At 36.2% G+C, this 19,391-nt stretch overlaps 2 protein-coding genes across 3 annotated transcripts; one reads left to right on the forward strand and one right to left on the reverse strand.

The window, feature by feature from the left end:
* Positions 1-244: 244 nt before the first annotated feature.
* Positions 245-2,131, forward strand: LOC148853510 (glucuronoxylan 4-O-methyltransferase-like protein (DUF579)). The gene has a single exon (XM_088982421.1). It carries the CDS (start codon positions 766-768, stop codon positions 1,639-1,641), a length of 876 nt encoding a protein of 291 aa, XP_088838547.1. The 5' UTR covers positions 245-765; the 3' UTR covers positions 1,642-2,131.
* Positions 2,119-10,931, reverse strand: LOC148853511 (uncharacterized). 2 transcript variants are annotated; one of them, XR_016112319.1, is made up of 5 exons: positions 8,401-10,931; positions 7,902-8,015; positions 6,567-6,724; positions 3,529-3,612; positions 2,119-2,729 (listed from the first exon to the last, which is right to left on the reverse strand). XR_016112319.1 is itself a non-coding variant. In XM_088982422.1 (4 exons), exons 1-4 carry the CDS (start codon positions 8,512-8,514, stop codon positions 2,694-2,696), a joined length of 348 nt encoding a protein of 115 aa, XP_088838548.1. In that variant the 5' UTR covers positions 8,515-10,931; the 3' UTR covers positions 2,119-2,693. The 2 variants fall into 2 exon arrangements, 1 of the variants encoding a protein (XP_088838548.1); XM_088982422.1 differs by lacking the exon at positions 6,567-6,724.
* Positions 10,932-19,391: the final 8,460 nt, after the last annotated feature.

Genomic DNA, 19,391 nt, shown 5'->3' on the forward strand with positions numbered 1-19,391 from the left:
CACTCAATAAAAAGGATGCAGAAAAGAAGATGGTGAGTAACTATAAATCGTATTTGATCAACCTCCAGATAGTCACAGTACCCGGATGAGTGATGACAGACAACCCCACCCACTAAAACAAAGCTAAATAAATGGTTATTAAAAACCGATCGCCTTCGCATCTCTTTTCAAAAGGGCATTCCAGAGTCTGGATCTGGTAAGCCTGTCCCTTAAATACTTAACAGCCCACTTTATACACATTTAAGGAACATGTATCAGAGAAATTATGTATTTAATTAAGGCAATTCAAACAAAAAGACATTCCGTTAACTACAAATTTAACCACTAATTTTGATGCTCTTTTTCTTTGGTGGGTGCAGCTGACATTCGATTGATAGATGGCAATTCAACAAACTTTTTTTTTCTTTGGTGGATACATCATTCAGCTGACATTCAATTAATAATGTGCTAATACTTGAAACGCAAGGAAAACCTTCTCCTCCCTCTTACTCAACAAATTAGCACTCAATTGAGTGACAATATAAGCAACACTCCATCACCAAAAACCTTACCGGCCAACATCATCCCCACCACAAGAAGAGGTGATGGTGGTGGTGGAAAGGAAAGGAGAGCTCAACCTTCATCATCTTTTTGTTGTCAGTCTCTGGATGACCCATTTCCTTGAGAGTTGAGACTCTCCCCGATTGCAATCACCAGTTGATCTTCCTCTTGGTTGTCACAGAGGTTGCCAATCCCATAAACAATACGAATAGTGGAACAAATACTATGAAAATTACCACAAAAAAACCAATCCTCATCGTCTTCTTCATCCTCTCTTCGACCACATTACTCAGGCTCCTCAAAATCACAGCCAATACTTCTTCATCTTCTCACTCAACCCCAGCTCTACCTCAAATTCTTAGTGATGATGGATGCTCCTTTTCATCCCCAAAATGCGCGCAGTTCTCCTCACGCGTACCTCGCGCAGTTACATGCCACGCTAACTCCTCTATTGCAGCCACCCTCTCAGAGAAGGAATTCCAGCTCATGTCAAATGTTATCTCTCTTAGATCCCCCTGCAACCTCCTAGTGTTTGGTTTAGGACCCCAGCTCCTTCACCTATCTAATCTCAATGCCGGTGGCACTACCATGTTTCTTGAAGACGACCCAGAAAAGCTCAACACATTCACAACGAACTCCAAAGCCGGCGGCACTCGCATCTGCAAGGTGGAGCACCAGAGAGTTTCAGGAGAAGCATACAAACTCCTTAAAGAAGCAAGGGCAGACCCAGCTTGCAGTCCTGGAGCGGGATCTCTGAAAATCTCAAATTGCCAATTGGCATTGACAAAGCTACCGAGGGAGGTATACCGGTTGAAGTGGGACGTGGTGGTGGTGGATGGACCGAGTGGAGACAGTTTAGAGGCACCAGGCAGGATGACCACAATCTACACGGCTAGTATGATAGCAAGGGCTAGGCCAGGGAATATCACAGATGTAATTGTTCATGACGTAGACCGGACAATTGAGAAGTGGTTTTCTTGGGAATTCCTTTGCGATGAGAATTTGGTTTCTTCTAAAGGGAAACTTTGGCATTTTAGGATCAAAGGTAACCCGAGCTCTGCAAATTTTTGTTCTAATACTGCAAGTGCAAGCAACGGTTGAAGTCCAGTATCTTATTTCTTCCATTGGTTGCTCAACCCTCGTGGGATTAGGATGGCATCCTTTCAGACGGAGCGGCCGAGCGGTACAAACGAACCCATGTAAATTCGAGGACTGTTGTTTGTTGTTGCTACCAGAGATGAGCCTACAAGACTACCAGAGAAGCAGCAACAACACTCAAACACCTCTAAAACCCTAAGATCAAATTGTTGTGCCTGTCACCAGTTTAGTTGCTGCCAACTATAATTATAGCAGCGATACCTCCTGTAGCTTGGACCAAGACCCAAGAGCTGAGTCGCATCACTACAAGGCAAGAGAAGGATGTTCATACAATACAGCCTAATTCGTGGATGATTTGGGAATTAAGATTACTTGGGAAATTGGGATGACATTGTTCATTCCAATTTTTTATGCTATGTTAGTAGCAGAAATTGGCCTGTTGGCCGTAGCCTCACCATCCTTTTCAATGGAGATTGGAGAAGGGGTTTTATGCTCTATTTTCTTTTATATATATACACATTTCCATACATACAAATATATCGTCTGGTAACGATCTTAATCGGATCAGATTGGGGGCAGATCTAGATTCAATGCATGGTTCAAAGTATCAATGCTCTGGATGACATTTGAGAATGATGTTTATTACTGCTTAAAAACCGAATTGATCTTTCATATCCAAATGTGGTTTACTCAAATCACATTTGAGTAAAGTTGGTCTTTTCTTCAGAATGACAATCCCCTCCATCTTGCTAGAGCAAATAAATATCAAGATGTTGAGCCGTAGTTGGGAAAGAAAGTCGTTCTTTGCAAGCACTTCAGCCTTCAGACATACAAATCAATCATTCAGATAACCTGATTACCTGAATGATGTGCTCATAATTCGAATGTATAGCAAAGCATCAAACAAATTCCGAGATAGAGCCAATCACATGGTGAACATTCCCTCAAGATCAGTGCATTCCGCTTATGACCAACAGCGTCTTTCAAGTTTCAGTCCTTTCCTCTGCCCTATAGTCCCAGTCTTCTGAAAAAGACATGATTCATGATCGGGCCTATCAATGGTGGCTGGTGGGTACACGGGACCTGTGGAACTGGTGACAACTGACAAAGTTATAGACCAGAAATGCCTAACCATTTATAGGTACATAAGTTTGAGAAGGTAGAACAAACGAGGATGAAGATATATAATTATTCATAAATTTTGAGAAAGTCATAATCGGGTATAATCAGCAGCAGATTATATTCGATCAGTTTTTCCATGATTTAGGCTACAACTGACGTTATGAATAATGATCCTATGAACTAAGAGAGAGAGAGAGAGAGAGAGACCAAAATAAATTAAATGAAAAGAAAGACAGCTAAACCACCCAATATCGTTTGCCTTCTATGCAAATATATGGGACATGCATACCCTACAAAAAATACTTCATCCTGTCATCTCTCCTCATAGCATTGTACACAGCTTGTACCTGAAAAAAAAATGCAATACCAGTACATGTCACAAACAATGTTCTAGAGTTCGTTACTCAAGAAGAAAGGATATGTAAAAGCTTTTCAACAATGGTGGCTTGCACTAAGTTATGACGAGGGGCCTGAGCTTTTCTTTCAAAAAAAAAATTGCATATCTACTCTTTTTTGAGATTCACTATCAATTTTTTTTTGTTTTTTTATTTTTTTATGGAAAAGAATATGATCTTGTCGACCTAAATTAGACTAGTTCTGCAAATCTTGATTCACTTTCAAAAGATGATGTGTTTTCCAGTGCCTCGTATCAGAATATGCATGGATCCCATGCCAAAGGGGAAAACAAAAAGCACAATCATGCATGTCTGCATGCAACACACACACATGAGAGAGAGAGAGAGAGAGAGAGAGAGAGAGAGAGAGAACCTGCTCACTAGACACAACTTGAACAGGTCCAATGTTTACAGACACGTATTTACCCCTAGAAGATAATTTCTGCTTCACGTGTCCCTGTTGTCAGGCATGACTTCAAATGGTAAGTTAAAAGATCCAAGTAATCAAATAAAAGTCCAGAAGACAGGATACATCAAAAGCGCAGTTGATCTCATGTTTACAAATTTGTCCAGTAAAACGAGAGAATTAAAAAAAGGGGGAGCTCTTGCTTGAAGTTGCTCATACTCCTTAAATAAACACAGTGTATTCCAAAAAATAATCAGAGGTGTAATTCTCATCTGCTACTTTAATCCTTGATAGTTTAAACACCCTCCCCCCCCCCCCCCCAAAAAAAAAAAAAAAAAAAACGAAAAGAAAAGAAAAGAAACCATCTTTCATGGTCTTCTCCTATTTACCTTCTTCCTTGTACTTTTGGCTTTTTCAATGTAGGACCTGGTCTGGAAATTTGGTATAGGACCCTGCTACCAACTTGTCTTGTTGGGCTATTATCATACTTAAAGGTCATATAACTTAAAGCCTCAACTGAAAAAGAGGTTTGATTGTGCTTAGGTTATTTTTTCAAATCTACACCTTTGTTTTTCTAATCAAGGTTAGACACTTGCCAATTGATCGAAAAAAGGTTAGACACTTGCTAGTTATTCTATCAATTACTGTTTCTTATCCTGTTGAACATCTTGGCAACATTGGTTATTCTAGGTAAGCAGACTACTTCTAAACCTCCATTTCAAGTTCATATTTGCTAGAATGGAAAAGATTATCCCTTCTTTAGTTTTCTTCCATCCACGATCCAGCTATATCTTTTAGTAGTCCTTGGTAAAGGGAAATGCTCTTCTAGTGTGCCCTATTTCTCAATTTGTTAAATTTGATAACGTTTGTCATTTTTGACCCCTTCATGAAGTATGAAGTATCATCAAATAGCAGCAAGTGAAAGACTATAGTGGATGAAAAAAGTACTACACTTTGTACCATGGTACTAAATTTGTTGTTCAAAAGGAGTTGTACAAGGTATTATATTGAAAAAAAAAAACAAATTTATGGACCAATTGACATTGTTTATGAAGTGAGAAAATTTGTCTTAGTAATATATGCTGATGATGTAATTATTACTTGTAGTGGGGGATCAAGGTAAGGGCATAGTTGTCAAGGCAACGCCTAGGCGACAAGGCGCGCCCTTGGAGTCTCGCCTCGCTTAATCGCCAAGCAGTTTTCTATAGTGTGTTATAACAAACTTTTATATTCTTAATTTTTTGAGGTTTTAAATTAAAATATTCATTTTGTGTTTATATACTAATTTATTTTTGTTATTTTCTTATTTGTTAGGGTTTAATCAACACAAACATTGCTAAATGCTGTATTGAACCCTCAAAGACTTCAAAACCTAAACCAATAAGTAAGAAAGAACATAAAATGTTGTCCAATCAACATTTTATATACTAAAATGTTGATCCAATCAACTTTTCCTATAACAGAAATAGGGGTTCAGCCCCTATATTTTTCGAATTTTCTTTTCTTTCTTTTTCTTCTCATGAATATGTTGGAATATGTTGATTTTCTGTACTTTTAACATGAAGTTTATACTTTTCTTATGAAAATTATGGATATTTATTAAGGAAATATGATTATGGGACCCAGGGAACTACCCTACGATACATGTTTTCACTTAAAAAAAAATCCATCGCCTATGTTTTCACTTAAAAAAAATCCATCGCCTAGGCGGGCGCCTAGGCGACTAGGCACCCCCCTGTCACCTAGCCTTGCCTTGGCACCTTGAAAACTATGGGTAAAGGATGTGAAAGATCAAGTCTATATGGTATGTGATGGATATATTGGAACATATTGTCATTTTAAATGCTAAACTAGGTGACGTTCCAACAAATTTCAATAAATGGAGATATTTGAGAACCTAAGGAGATACTAGCACCAAAGACAAGTTAGCAAGCCGGTGTACCATAATCACATGGATATCTACACCAGAACTACAAAATCTATTAGCAGATGCACTTACTAAGACACCTTTCAAGCATCAACATGATCAGTTTTTTGTTATGATAGGCATTGATAACATATATACTCCAATCAGGAGGAGGCTAATGTGTCAGCTATTGTGTAGTACACCTTAATAATTTCCCTATGAATTCTTTCTTCCCCCATTCTCATGAGTCTACGTTCTTCTTTTTCCTATTTCTTGAAAAATATTAAGTGAACAATCACATTTCATTTAAATTTCTTGTAAGGGAGTAACAGGAAATATTAGCAAGCATAGTATATTTGGCTTGAGTAAGTACACGTTCAAAGTTGCTTCACAACTATGCTGCTAGAGTCTTAAAATGATGCATCTGCTTTTTATGTTAATTTGACTTTCTACTCTTAATTAATGCATGTTAAATAAAAATTCCATTACCCAATGTTGGTTCTAGCCATCTGGGGTCTTGGAAGGATAGACTAGATATGGTCCTAACCTTTTTATTTTGGCACAAAGTGGCCACTTCAGACTCAAACCTGCATTCTCACACTTGCCAGCCTGAGACTTTACCACTACATTAAGTAATGTCCCCTTAAAGCATGTTAAATAATAGGTCTTTTTTTGTAAGTCTTTTAGCAACAAAAAAATCAAAAGATGGCATTGTCCATAAAACCAGAGCTTGGTAATGATGTAGAGGTGTGCTTCCAGAGTATTGTGTGAACAAGATATACCAATAAGACAGCTACAAGACCAACATTTTTGTTACAAAATAATGTTTGTCCAATGAAGAAATAGCATCTCTATAAAATGAGATGCTTATTTGAAGATCTTGGATGGGTGCAAGGATAGATATAGAAACAAATTTCTAATTTGGATTTGGAATTTAGGAGTCAACCCATTAGGTGACAAGATAATGGGAAACCAACTGAGATGATTTGATCATATGCATAAAAGATCAACATTTGCAACAACAAATAGGAGTGGATATAGTACAAGCTGAAGGATCTAAAAGAGTGAAAGAAATACTAAAATGGATTTTGATGCAAACCTTATTTGGAAGCCCAGGCCCATCACTGGGCACACCAAGCCCAGACCTCCTACCAAGAGAGTCTATGGACATAAGAAGAAAAGGATGGGACGTCCACATGCAGCAGTTATTAGTCAGGCCACATCAGCCACACCCAGCGCCTGACACCTACCAGTAATCTGTTAGAATATTCGGTACTGGCGTAATTAGTTAGAATAATTTTTATAGTAGCCACCCACTATATAAGGGGGCACATCGATCTCAGTTGATATGAAAGAAATGATTACCCTCTAGCCTCTCTTTCTCTCCCTCTCTCTTTCTCTCTCTTTCTCCGTTTCAAGAGGTTGAGCCCTTCGAATAGGCTCTTGTAGTGAGCCGAACTTACCACTTTTTGTATCAGAGCTTGAGGTCCTTCGAGTGAAGGTGCCTAACACTCGCTTGGTGTCAGCAGATGATCAGGTGGATAGACTAGAGGTCGGTCTACACCAAATGGCCATAGATATGAAGGAGATGAAGGAGGCCCTATCAGCCCTCATATCTCAGAGAGACCACTCAGCGGCAAGCAGAAGGGATGGCAACCAGAAGTCGTCCAACCAGGGCAGTCAACAACGAGGACCATGGCCTGGACGGATGACCAAAATCGACTTCCCATCGTACGCAGGAGGAGATCCCATTCCTTGGATATTCAAGGCTGAGCAGTACTTCGAATATCATGAGGTTCCTGGTCACCAGAGGGTTTCCATAGCCTCCAATTTGGACAAAGACGCTATACTCCGGTACCAATGGTTCCGACGTACTCACCCCCAAATTTCATGGCCCAACTTCACCAACGCACTCTGTGTACGTTTCGGTCCAATAAGCTACGAAAATTATGACAACATCCTGTCCAAACTCAAACAGACGGGATCGGTGCAGGATTATCAGGAGGAGTTCGAGAAATTGGCCACCAGGGTCCATGTTTGGCCAGAAAATGCCTTGGTCAGCAGCTTCATCGGCGGGCTAAGGGATGATATCCGCTTGGAAGTCAAGGCACTACGACCAACTTCCTTACTTGCAGCGATCAGGCTGGCTAGGCTACATGCGGAGAGATTGGACCATAACCGTGGCGCATCATTGATTTCCGGTGGGTGACATTGGGAAAGAAGGCCATCCAGCAGGCACTTGTTGAATGGGCCGGTCTACCGACAGAGGACACCACTTGGGAGCCTTACTGGCAGCTCCAATGTTTTCATCACTACCAAATACATATACTCTGGGCTTGTGCAACATGTTGCTTCTTATCAATGAACCCACTAATGCATGAATATAAACATCGTTTCTAAGAGATGTTTGAAATGCAATGAAACAGTAATCTACCTCAGGAATTGGATATTGGAGTACTGATTCAATAGCAACAGCCATGGCTTGCACAAAATCATCACCCCCTGTTCCAATTGCAGTAAATCCTCTAACTGTTGGATATGAGTTTACCTGTGAAATCAACAGACAAAAAATTAATTAGAAGACACACTCTCTCCCTCTCTTTTATGAGTGTGGAGCTTTGAGGCAACTAACCATTGGGTAATTCATGTATCACTTGAAAAACAGATTCTATCATAGTCTTGGAGTTGGAGAAACTACATGTTCATGGTCTTAGTGCAATACAAGAATCTTATTCTAATCTATGTGCAACCACAAAAGCAAATTGAAGTTCACCTTGTTTAATTTGCAAATACATTTTATGTCTATGAACAAATACATTGACTAGAGAAGCCAATTAATGATGTCAAGTCTGGGTGAATGCATTCCTTCTTTTTATCCAAAAGGCGACCAGGGGGAACAGGGAGTATGCATTTGGAAGAGATTATGACCTTACCTTTTGATCTAGAGCAAGCCACTTGTTCGTAGAATCATCTGTTATTGTACCTCCAATAACAACATTTGTGGTTTGTCCAATCCTTCCTTCTGTCTTTGACACTTCTGCATCCATCCAAATCCAAAAATAACTAGGAAGCAAATATGGATAGTTATATTCATCCTAGAAACAAGAAGAAAAACGTTTAGTCTTTTCTATAATAAGTGGAGACCAAGTAGCCAAACTTACTAGAAGAATAAAAGAGTTCAAAAAAGTGGGTTTGAAGCAATGTTTTCGAACCGTCGTTGACCCAGATGGTTGGACCATTTGGCCCGGGAACCATCCAGGCAGCCAGTTCCATTTTACCCCAAACCCAGTCCCTAGCCAAAAACCGTTGAATTGGTCAACGACTCATTGACCCAAGCAGTTGAACCGTCAACCCATTCAACAATTTTTGTTCATTTTTTATTTTAATTATTGTTTTTTAATTTTTTTGTCAGAATGGGCCATCCGTTCGAACCAGACAGTCAAACCGTCAACTTGGAAACTAGTGGCCAGAACGGTTTTGGTTCCAGGTCGTTTTTAAAACATTGGTTTTGAAGTGGTTACAACATTATAGTGGTTTGAAGTGGTCTCGAGTCTACATCTGAATGTGCACAAAGTAAGTTGGTTGCAGTGGGTGAGATGCAAGAATTGCATCAGTGGGCAAACGTTTGGGGTTTTAAAGTGGGTGAGTTACAAATAAAGTACCCAGGAATGCCTACAGGTGCCAAATGTAATGCTAAGTTCATTTGGGAATCAATAGTGGAAAGGGTAGAGAAAAGGTTGACTGATTGGAAAGCAAGATACCTTTCAAAGGGGTAAACTCACTTTAAGAAAGTGTTTATCTTATCTACCTGTTTATCTATTATCCCTAAAACTAATTCCAATAGGGATGGCATATTCAATTGAGAAAAGAATGACAAAATTTCTATGGAGAGATTGGAAGGATAGTAAAAAGGTTCATTTGGTAAGTTGGAGAAAGGTGCCTAAAAAAAAGAAGTATGGTGGATTGGGTATAAGGAGGCTAAGAGAAATGAACTTAGTGGTAGTAGGCAAGTGGTTCTGGAGGTTTGTTCAGAAAGGGAGCCACTTGTGGAAAACAGTAATACAAGCAAAATATGGTACGAGGAATGAGGAGTGGAACCCAGGTGAAGCTAATCAGCCTTATGGCTGCTTGGTTTATAGAAAGGAATCGATAAGAGCTACAGTTCTTTCAGCAAGGAAATTAAGTTTGGAGTAGGGAGGGGAACCAAGGTCAGTTTTGGATGGATAGTTGGTGTGGGAAGAATCTTTTAAAGGATGGTTTTCCAGATCTTTTTGCAGTACTTTCTGACAAAGAAGCGAAAGTGGCAGATTATGTGCAGTTTCAAGATGGGGAATGTGTATGGAACCCACTTTTCGGAACGACTAAGAGATTGAACCTTTTGCAAGGTTACTTCAGAAGCTATGCAGCATGCAAATAGAATTTAATTCAGAAAACAGAAGGCTGTGGTCAGAGAACAGCAAGGGGACAGTTCATGGTAAAATCTTTCTACAATAAGCTGACTCAGAGGAGCAAGACTTTCCTTTGAACATAATCTGGTGCAAGTGAATCCCCCTTAAAGGTGGCTTTTTTTTGTTTGGTCTGCCTATCTGAACAAGATTCTTACAAAGGAAAACCTATTAAGGAGAGGAAAGGTGATTGATTCTCCGGATTGTGTTTTATGCAACAGAGCAGAAGAATCAGGTGATCACTTGTTATTGCACTGCAGTTTTACCTATAACATTTGGGTGAAAGTGCTCAGAACCTTTGCTGTCAAAAGCTGCTATCCGGTTTCAGTAGAAGCCTTTGTGAAAGGCTGGTGGATCCAAAGTTTAAGTAAAGAAGGAAAGAAATGTGGCAAATGGTTCCTGGAGCAGTGTTCTGGTTGATTTGGCAGGAAAGAAATACAAGGCTATTCCAAAGTAAAGGTTGTCAAGTGGAGGAAGTGTGGCAGAAAATTGTGAGGAAGCTGTTAGCTTGGTCATCAGCCCAATTCTCTGTAGATAGACAAGCCTTAGTTCTACTTTTGAGATTGAAAATCTTTTTGTAAACTCAAATGGGGCAGTGGTCTAACTCTGGATGTACTCGTCCAATGTACAGCGTCTGATTGTACAAAGCCTTTTTTGTCTTTTTGATTAATTGATACTTTACCTCTTCTCAAAAAAATAATAAAATAAAGGAGAGCAGTGGTAAAACAGGATAATGTATAAATTGGATAAGGCTTTGTTTTCGTTTTTGTTGAGTGTTCCAAAGAAAGACTGCATAGCTATTTTAGTATGTTAAACCTATAAGATTGCTTAATACAACCTCAAAGTGAGATGTTTAATTATTAATTATTATTCGTGAATGAAGTGGGAGGACTGCTACTTATTCTCTTCATCTAACATACAATCCAAGGCTCTTTCAGTTGAATTCGGTGATCCAAGGTCACATATTATTGCCTTTGTTCTCGTTAGCTTCATCTTGAATTCCTTACTCTTACAACTACTCAAATACAGTAATTTCTGGAAATTATCATATTTTAAGAAACATTGTTAATTTCTTGGCTAAAACTAATTAAATGTAATTTTATACTATTTATAGCTTAAATTATAATTACTATTAATTAAAGTTTAAAAAATTTATTGTTAACTATATTACTATTAATAATTAAAATACATTAATTTTCCATTATTATTCAGTATTTTTTGCAATAAAATACAATTAACTTAAAATTTTAATTATTTTTAGTATTCTAATTAAGCTTTAGGTTTTTCAGAATTTTTGAATTTTTAATTTTTTTTTTGTGTTTTTTCATTATTATTCAGTAATTTTTGCATATGACTATTTTTCAATAATTTTTAGTATTTTTATCATTTAAATAACTAAATAAATACCATAGTTAATAAAAAAATACAACTAATTTCAAAGAAATTTTAATAATTTAAGGGTTGGGTATTTTTTAATAATTTTTGGTATTTTTTTAATAATAAAATACTATTAATTGTACCTTTTAATTGTTCTCAGTAAATACCCTTATTGATATAAAATATTGTTAATTTTCAATAATTTTATTTATTTTTAGTATTTTAATTATGTTTAGGTTTTTCAAATATTTTTTTGGATTTTTTATTAATTGTTGGTATTTTAAAACTATCAATTAGTATTTTTATTAGCACTTATTAAGGTCTCAACTCATAAGTTATCTAATAATATTATTAAAACTATCAATTAATATTTTTATATTTAAATTCCTTATTTTATTAGCGTTTATTAAGTTGGATATTTAAGTGGAATTGAAACACATTTTTAATAATTTACTAAGTTTTGTTAATATTTATTGTTAGTGAAAGTTTAGTGGATTTTTAAATTAATAACTTTTTGATTGTTTAACCTCAACCTATTTATATTATTTGATTTATATCATGGTTTTCAAAACTAGACCGAACCAGAAAAACCAGGAACCGGTTAGGCGACCAGTTATGTTTTACCCTAGAACCATTATTTTTACAAAAAACGTTGATTTGGTTAGCAAACCGTTGACCCAGGCAGTCAAACCGTTTGAATCGTCCAATGGTTTTGGTCATTTTTATTTTTTTGTCTGAATCAGCCATCCATTTGGTTCAAACAATCGGACAGTTCGACCCAGGAATCGGACCTCTGATTGGTTCAATTTTAAAAACCTTTATTATATTATTACTATTATCTCCCCCCCCCCTCTCTCTCTCTCTCTCTCTCTTTCTCTCTTAAATGTAATAATAATATGCATTAAAATAAGAGTCCTTGGAAAATCCAAAGGTCTCTCTCTAATATTGTGCAACTTTATTAATCTAATCAAAATAAGCAATAATTACTATTTTATATTTCTAAAACAAAAGAAAATAAAAAATGCAAAAAATAGAGAAAATAGATAAATACACAAACATGATTCAACAGTAATAAAAGCTAACTAACATAGTTATCAAGAATAAACATTCGTTAAAGAAAAGTGGGTTTTAAAGCTTTAGCTTGGAATTTAGATGCTAAATCTGGATATACACACATTTTGAAGTTCCTATCTATACTGTTGGAATCATGTTTTCAAATTTATAGGTCAAAGTACCAAAACAATTATAAAACAAAAAAAAAATCAAAATCCGCTCTTCTTTCATAACCAGTTTGTATATTACGGGTTCTTCAACATCTTGACACAATCATCAAGGTTGTGTATTGACCAAACACAACCCAAATGAAATATTTAATAATCTTTCATTCCCGTGTGTATTGACTAGAAACCCATGGCTGCATGGATGCACAGACCAATCATGATGCATCAATATATATTGAGATCCCTCTCCATATATATATACATTGCTTTGTACTCTATACACCAAAATCAGATACAAATTAAAAGATAAGGAAAACTTAAGAAAAAAACAAATTCAAGATTATTGTTTCAGTTGAATTCAACTACCTTTATAAAGAATTCAACAAAAATGAATTTATAGTTGAGATTAGAGGAGCTTATAGATTTGGGTGGTTGGCCAAGTTTAAGTATCTTTGCAACAAGTCAACACACATTCATCCAGGAAGTTGGTAAGTTGAGAAGTATATAGACTTGGTCATTTCTGAAATGGTCAATAATTAAGGAATTTGGTAGATTAGGTATTTTACTACCATGAATTTGTATCAATATCATAAACAGTCTCGTTAAACAAAAAATATAATCAGACCAATATTAGACTAGACCAAAATTCAACAATGGGTGCATTCAACCATCATTCAACCCAAACCCCAACATGAAGCAGTCCTCCCAAACCCCAACATTCAACCAACTTTGGAATTCTTTTAAAGATCACAAAGAAATATTATTGGTATCTATAGCAAAGTGGGATGATAAGGAATAAGGATTTAATGTAACTCATTAGTGGGAAAACGATTGGGTAAACACTAAACAACTAAAATAAGGCATGCATATAGTGAAGCTAAAAAATAGATATGGTTTGATCTGGAGAAGCAAAATTGTTAGAAAAAAGCAAAAATCTCGATCCCTTAATTATTGCAGCAAATAACTAACACCAGATACAGTAGACAATAGTTAGGGTTTTATGGTTCAAAATCATTAGAGGTTAACATTTTAACATGTTCATGCTTTGTCCGATGCTCCATGGTTGCAACAGCGGCCCGAACAGAGTGCTAGGTTGCCAATTCGAAGGAAGAGGGAAGAAGAAGAAATAAGAAAACTGGAAAGAGAGAGAGAGAGAGAGAGAGAGAGAGAGAGAGAGAGTAATTGTCGCCGATGGCTGGTGTGGAATAGGGAGGGCAAGAGAAAGGAGTGTTGAGCAAACGATTTGAACTCCTGAGCAGGAGGAAGGGCGAGAGAAAGAAAGGGGGCAGAGAGGAAGAACCGAAAAAGACTAGTGAGTTTTTCAAAATATAGTAAAAATAATAAATAAAAGAACGGTCGTTACTAACCAATGACGTGTCAAATTTGAATTGGTAGTTGCAAAGTTTTTTTTCTGCAATCATGAAGTAGATGATGTGACCTCTAGTTTCACCCATTGCTTATGCTTTTAATAAAAACAAAAAACAACACTAATTGTTTAAAAAAAGTAGGGTAAATTGCTAAAACCTTTCCCAAATTGCTGAAACCTCTATGCAATTAAAATCATCTCTCCTGACTTTTCTGATACAGCTGCAAGTAGATCCCTTCTATTAGAATCCTGCATTAATTTGTCCAAAATGCCTAGTTACTTTTGACAAAAATGTTTTTATTTTTCAATTTTTCTTTTCATATCAATCACTACACCAAGGTCTTTCAATCTCTATTTCAAAATTGATTTATTTTTCAAATTTGTCATTCATATCAATGGCTCAAAAGGTAAAACTGCAATTTAAACTCTCATTTTTTTATTATTTATGAAGTTTGCATTGATTTTTTTATAGAAATCAGCCTCAATAGTAACTGCATGGTTATTTTGGACATTCCCATACCTCTTATATGAAGATTTTAAAGAAGGAATCTACTTGCTACTGTGTCAAAAAATTTAGGGGAGTTGATTGCAATTAACAAATTTTAGGGAAGGTTTCAGCAATGTACAAAAACTAGGAGAGGTTTCAGCAATGTACTCTTAACAAATTTGGTATTTGCCCGAAAGTTGGGGGAAATTAAGTTTTTAAATTTTTAATAAATTATAGATACCCACCTTGTATTTCGATGGAATGATAGTAACACCCAATTTTTGTTTTACTACAATGACCCTTCTCCTTGTATTTCCATCACTATGCCCCTTTCATTTAACGGGATCAAGGTTCAAAGTATTGATACACCTTTGTGTATGGACAAGTGTATAGGACCTATAGGTATTTTGTGTGATACTCCTTTTATTATTTTTTTCATTTTATTTATATATATATATATATATATATATATATATTATTTTAAAAAATGGATTCTCGAGAACACTTGTAAATAGGTGCATTGAGGATCAAAAGATATGATACGACACATCCAATACAAGATGTATTATATTTGATACTTCAACCTTGAATGGGATATTAACCCATAGATGATGGCTACGATCTTGAACCAGTTATAGCTGAGATTTGGGATCAAATTTCACTGCTATTAGGGCTCCCCCAATTTGTATAGTGCCATGAAGCCCAAAATTGGGATTTTGGGAATCATTATAAAACTAAAGTTACAAAATTACCCTTGTAAAGTTCTATGAATTAATAGGGACAATGGTAAAAAATTATGAAAATATCCACTCAAAGCATTTCAAGATCAGCCACTTATTTTAGATGTTGAAGATGAACCATTCATTCAATAGTACTTCCACAAACCATTGTTGATTCAGCCAGTTTAACTGTTCGAACCATCACTTAGGATTTGTTTGGCATCGTTGTTGTTGCTCTATAAAATGACATCACATCAGTACCATGTAGGAAAAAACGATGCTTCAGGAAACAATCATCTGTTTGGAACCATTTTTCCATAGAAAACGGTGCTCCAAGCCACGCCTTGGAAATCAGGAAGGCATGGCTTGGAGCAACGCCAAGTTTGGTGTTTCCTAGAACTACAACTCGTTGCTGCCAATAGGGCAGTGATGTGGTAGTGGATAATGGGTAGAAGTGCAAAAAACATTTTATGGAGCATTGGTACCAAACAGAAAAAGTTGTTGTTGCTCTAGGAAACGTACTACCTGACAACAATGATTCCATACAAAATAAAGGCACTATTTTTTGAGAAAATAGTGCTTCCAACCCACACATCAGCAATACCGTTTTCTTTGCATCTGCAGCATCGATGCCAAACATATACCTAGTCATACATCTGGGTCTAGTTCTATCAAAATCTGGGAATTGGTAAAAAATTACTGACTTGATAAAAAATTATTCAATCCCGATAATTAGACCATTGACTTGCTCAACCCAATGATCAGTTCACAGATTGCTATAACTTTGCGCTTTGATGTTCAATCGGAATAATCTTCTTCTTTTTTTTAGCGGGGGAAGGGGGTGTTGGGGTTGGGCAACTCATTTACTTTCAAATGAAATATCATTTCCACAATTCCTACTTTGGGTGTTGTGTGGGTATTTTTTTTTCTTATGTGGCGCCCATTACGTGGTAATTAATGTAATAAAATACAATAAATAAATGCTGTATTGCACTTCGTAAACCCACCTATAGAACATGTGGTTCTACTACATGTTTGATCGTGTGCCTCGTAAAATGGGAAGGTACCATACAAATATTTCAATTTTCATAGTGGGTAAGCAACTCAATAATCCATATCAAAGGACCAATTGTCAATGAGCCTCGTGCACCTTACGTGATATTCAACTAAAGCATGTAATAACATAACTCACCATTATAGGGGTGGCTCGTTGTATATCAGCTGATTCATTCCAGTATTTACGGGTGGAGCCAAGTATATTGATAGGGGTCCTCGACCACCCCCTCAATTATTTTTTGTTTCAAAAAAACGTAATAAAGTGGGTCCTTGGCCTCACCAATACTTGAACTAAATGTATAGGATCACCTTCTGCTCCTCCAACCCCCAAAATACATATAATATATATACTTTAAAAAAATCTGTAATAGACCCTACTTCTTAGCCATTTTTCCTTAAACCCTACGTATATCCCTATCTCATTTTCTTGTTTAACTCTCCCTCCCCCGAAAAAAAAAGAAAATTCCTAGCTGCGCCATACCGATATTAACGTGGAATTGATTCCCACAACCACCAATTTAGGAGAAAGGGGGGTTATTAATGGTATTTGGCACCCCACACCAATACAAAAAAAAGCATAACTTGTAGAAAAGCCTAATTTTATATATGATATGATATACATATTCAAAATTTTAAAATATATATAATATTATTATGCACGTATTTAGATATAAAATATAACAAAAATTCACTCTAAAATTTTAAACTATGAAGATATTAAATAGGAAATCATATTGGGCAAACTTTAATGTACGTATGAAGTATAAGGTGAATGAACTAGTGTAAAATAATACATTATAGTGACATTTTTAAAGTTTTTGATGATAAATACACCATGTGAAATGTGAAATTATCGTGGTTTTTAAAACCAAACCGGTGGCCGAACCGATCAGGGCACCGTTTTCTGGTTCGGCAGTTCAACCGTTCAGGTCGAACACCCATGACTTCATAAATAAATAAAAAACAAAAAAAATACTTATATATAATAAAAAACACCATAGAAAGTTAAATAAAATACAAAAAAAAAGTACACAGAAAAATACAGGAAAAAGAACAACATATGAAAAAATAAAAATTTAAAAATAATAAAATACAAAAAATTAAAAAAAAAAAATATATATATATATAGGAAGTTTTCCAAATAGAAAAAATTTCAACTGTAGTACTTAGACCCTTTTGGCCTACCTGAAGCATCCATGCCAAAAGATCTATAGTCTAATAACCAAAAACCCAAGGCCCTGATGCAAGGCAACTTGCTCCATCTTGCTTTGGGGTAGTCTAATAATCTGTAGTTCTGTACAGATCTATAATTCCAAAAGATTTGTAGTTCTGAATTTCCAATCAGAAACCAAAGAGATAGGTTTGGCATGGTTGGGCAATTTGAAAAATTCCATTCTTTCCATTCTAAAATGCTTAGTCAGTAATGGTTATAGAATCAGATGAACTCCTAACTTTCAACATGAACATCTAGAGATGGGTGGATAAGACTTCCCTACAATTTACATATATGCAAAAAAGATGTTTGAAATTAAGCGACTATGGAGTCACCAAGTAAAAAATGCATCATTTTTATTCAAACATATTCTGTTTGTAATCTATCAGCTTATCGTCTATTGCTCATAATTATAAAGCATTCACTAAAAGCCTCTACCTAGTAGATCCAAAGCAAAATGATGAACCAAATGAAGAACAAACAGGGGCTGATGAACCAAATGAATGAAAAAAATTCAAAAATCAATTAAATCACAAAAAAGTTATACCTTCAAGGATTCATCGCTGGTGGGCTCGGACAGTCAAGCTTGGTTGTAGGCAAGTTGCTGCTGCAAGCCTACAAGTGCTGCTCCAAGAAGTTTGACAATGGGCTTGCTCGCCAACACCCAATGTTGAGTGTTGAGTGCCGCTGCAAGCACTGGTGTCTGGTGAATCTTTTCGTTGTCGAACGTTGCTGCAAGTGCTGGGGTGAGGGTGACTCTTTTTGGTGTGTGCTGCGATGCCGGAGGTGATGGCCGCCGCAAGTGGTAGGGTGTGAGGGTTGAGAGGACTAAGGAGTGAGGAGGGAACTCGAGAAATAACTCTAAAGCTAAAAGGAAAACCGAATAATAGATTCGAACTAGTTGGAATATAATAGGTATTTTATTTTTTGTTTTTTATTTAAAACATTAAAATAAAAATATTAACCTTAGAACTGCTGCCCGGGTCAGCGTTTTTTTGAAAATTTCAAGGTTTTTTAACAAATTCCGATTTTTAATAAAACCAGACTTGGGTGGCTGACCGGTTACCACTTTTTTCGGTCTGACCGTCTGATCCAATTCAGTTTTGAAAACCATGAAAATTACAGCTTATGAAACATAAATCAATGAAAAGTAAATACACCATGTCATGCTTTAATGTGATAGATTGAAATTTTAATGTAACATGCTGTAATGCCGGCCATAGTTGGATTCATACAAATCTGGATTTCCTCCTCACAAAATGGTCCTTACATCCACATCACAACACTTGTGGCCATACATTTCCCATGAATGAAACCGTAGAAATATAGGAGATGTTCCCAATGTAAGGTTGTAACATGCAATGAAGTGGGTGTGAGGAGGAAATCCAATTGATTCATACATGTATTTACCAAATATGATGCACATGCTCACTCAGCTATACATAGTTAGCTAATGATTATGAAAAGCTTTGGCCATCTCTAAAAAAAAAGCCTAGGTCTTTATACACATGAGTCACATGACCCATTATCCAGTCCAATCCTTTGTTTTTAATTAAAATTTTAATTGCAGTTACTCTTTTGCCCTGCACTCATGATAACGTGTCATGCACATGAAGCTTTAAAACAAGTCAAGCTTAGGATTGTTAATGCGTAAGGGTTTGTAATTTTGGAATATCATGGATCCGCAATCAAACCAAACCCTATAGGGTTTACAATTTTGGAACCAGAATCAAACCAATTGGTTATTGAGACAATTGGGTTCAACCCGATGGACCCAATTATAATAAACCTGTATACAAAGAAACAACAATTGAGTTCAACAGTGGAGACCAATTTCAAACTCCCAACGACCGAGTACAACAGTGGAGATCAATTTAAAATGAAAAACCCTTAATGGCTTAGTCTCAATAGCCGAGTTCAGCAATACAGATTAATTTTAAATGAAACCCTTAATGATTTAACCCCAATAGCGAAGTTCAACAGTGGAGATCAACTATTAAAAATAAGAAGAAAGTCAATTGACAAAAACTAAAAAATGAGA

This window comes from Nelumbo lutea, chromosome 4 (genome assembly GCF_056320005.1).
Source record: "Nelumbo lutea isolate HS-2025 chromosome 4, American lotus-T2T, whole genome shotgun sequence".
NCBI lineage: Eukaryota > Viridiplantae > Streptophyta > Magnoliopsida > Proteales > Nelumbonaceae > Nelumbo > Nelumbo lutea.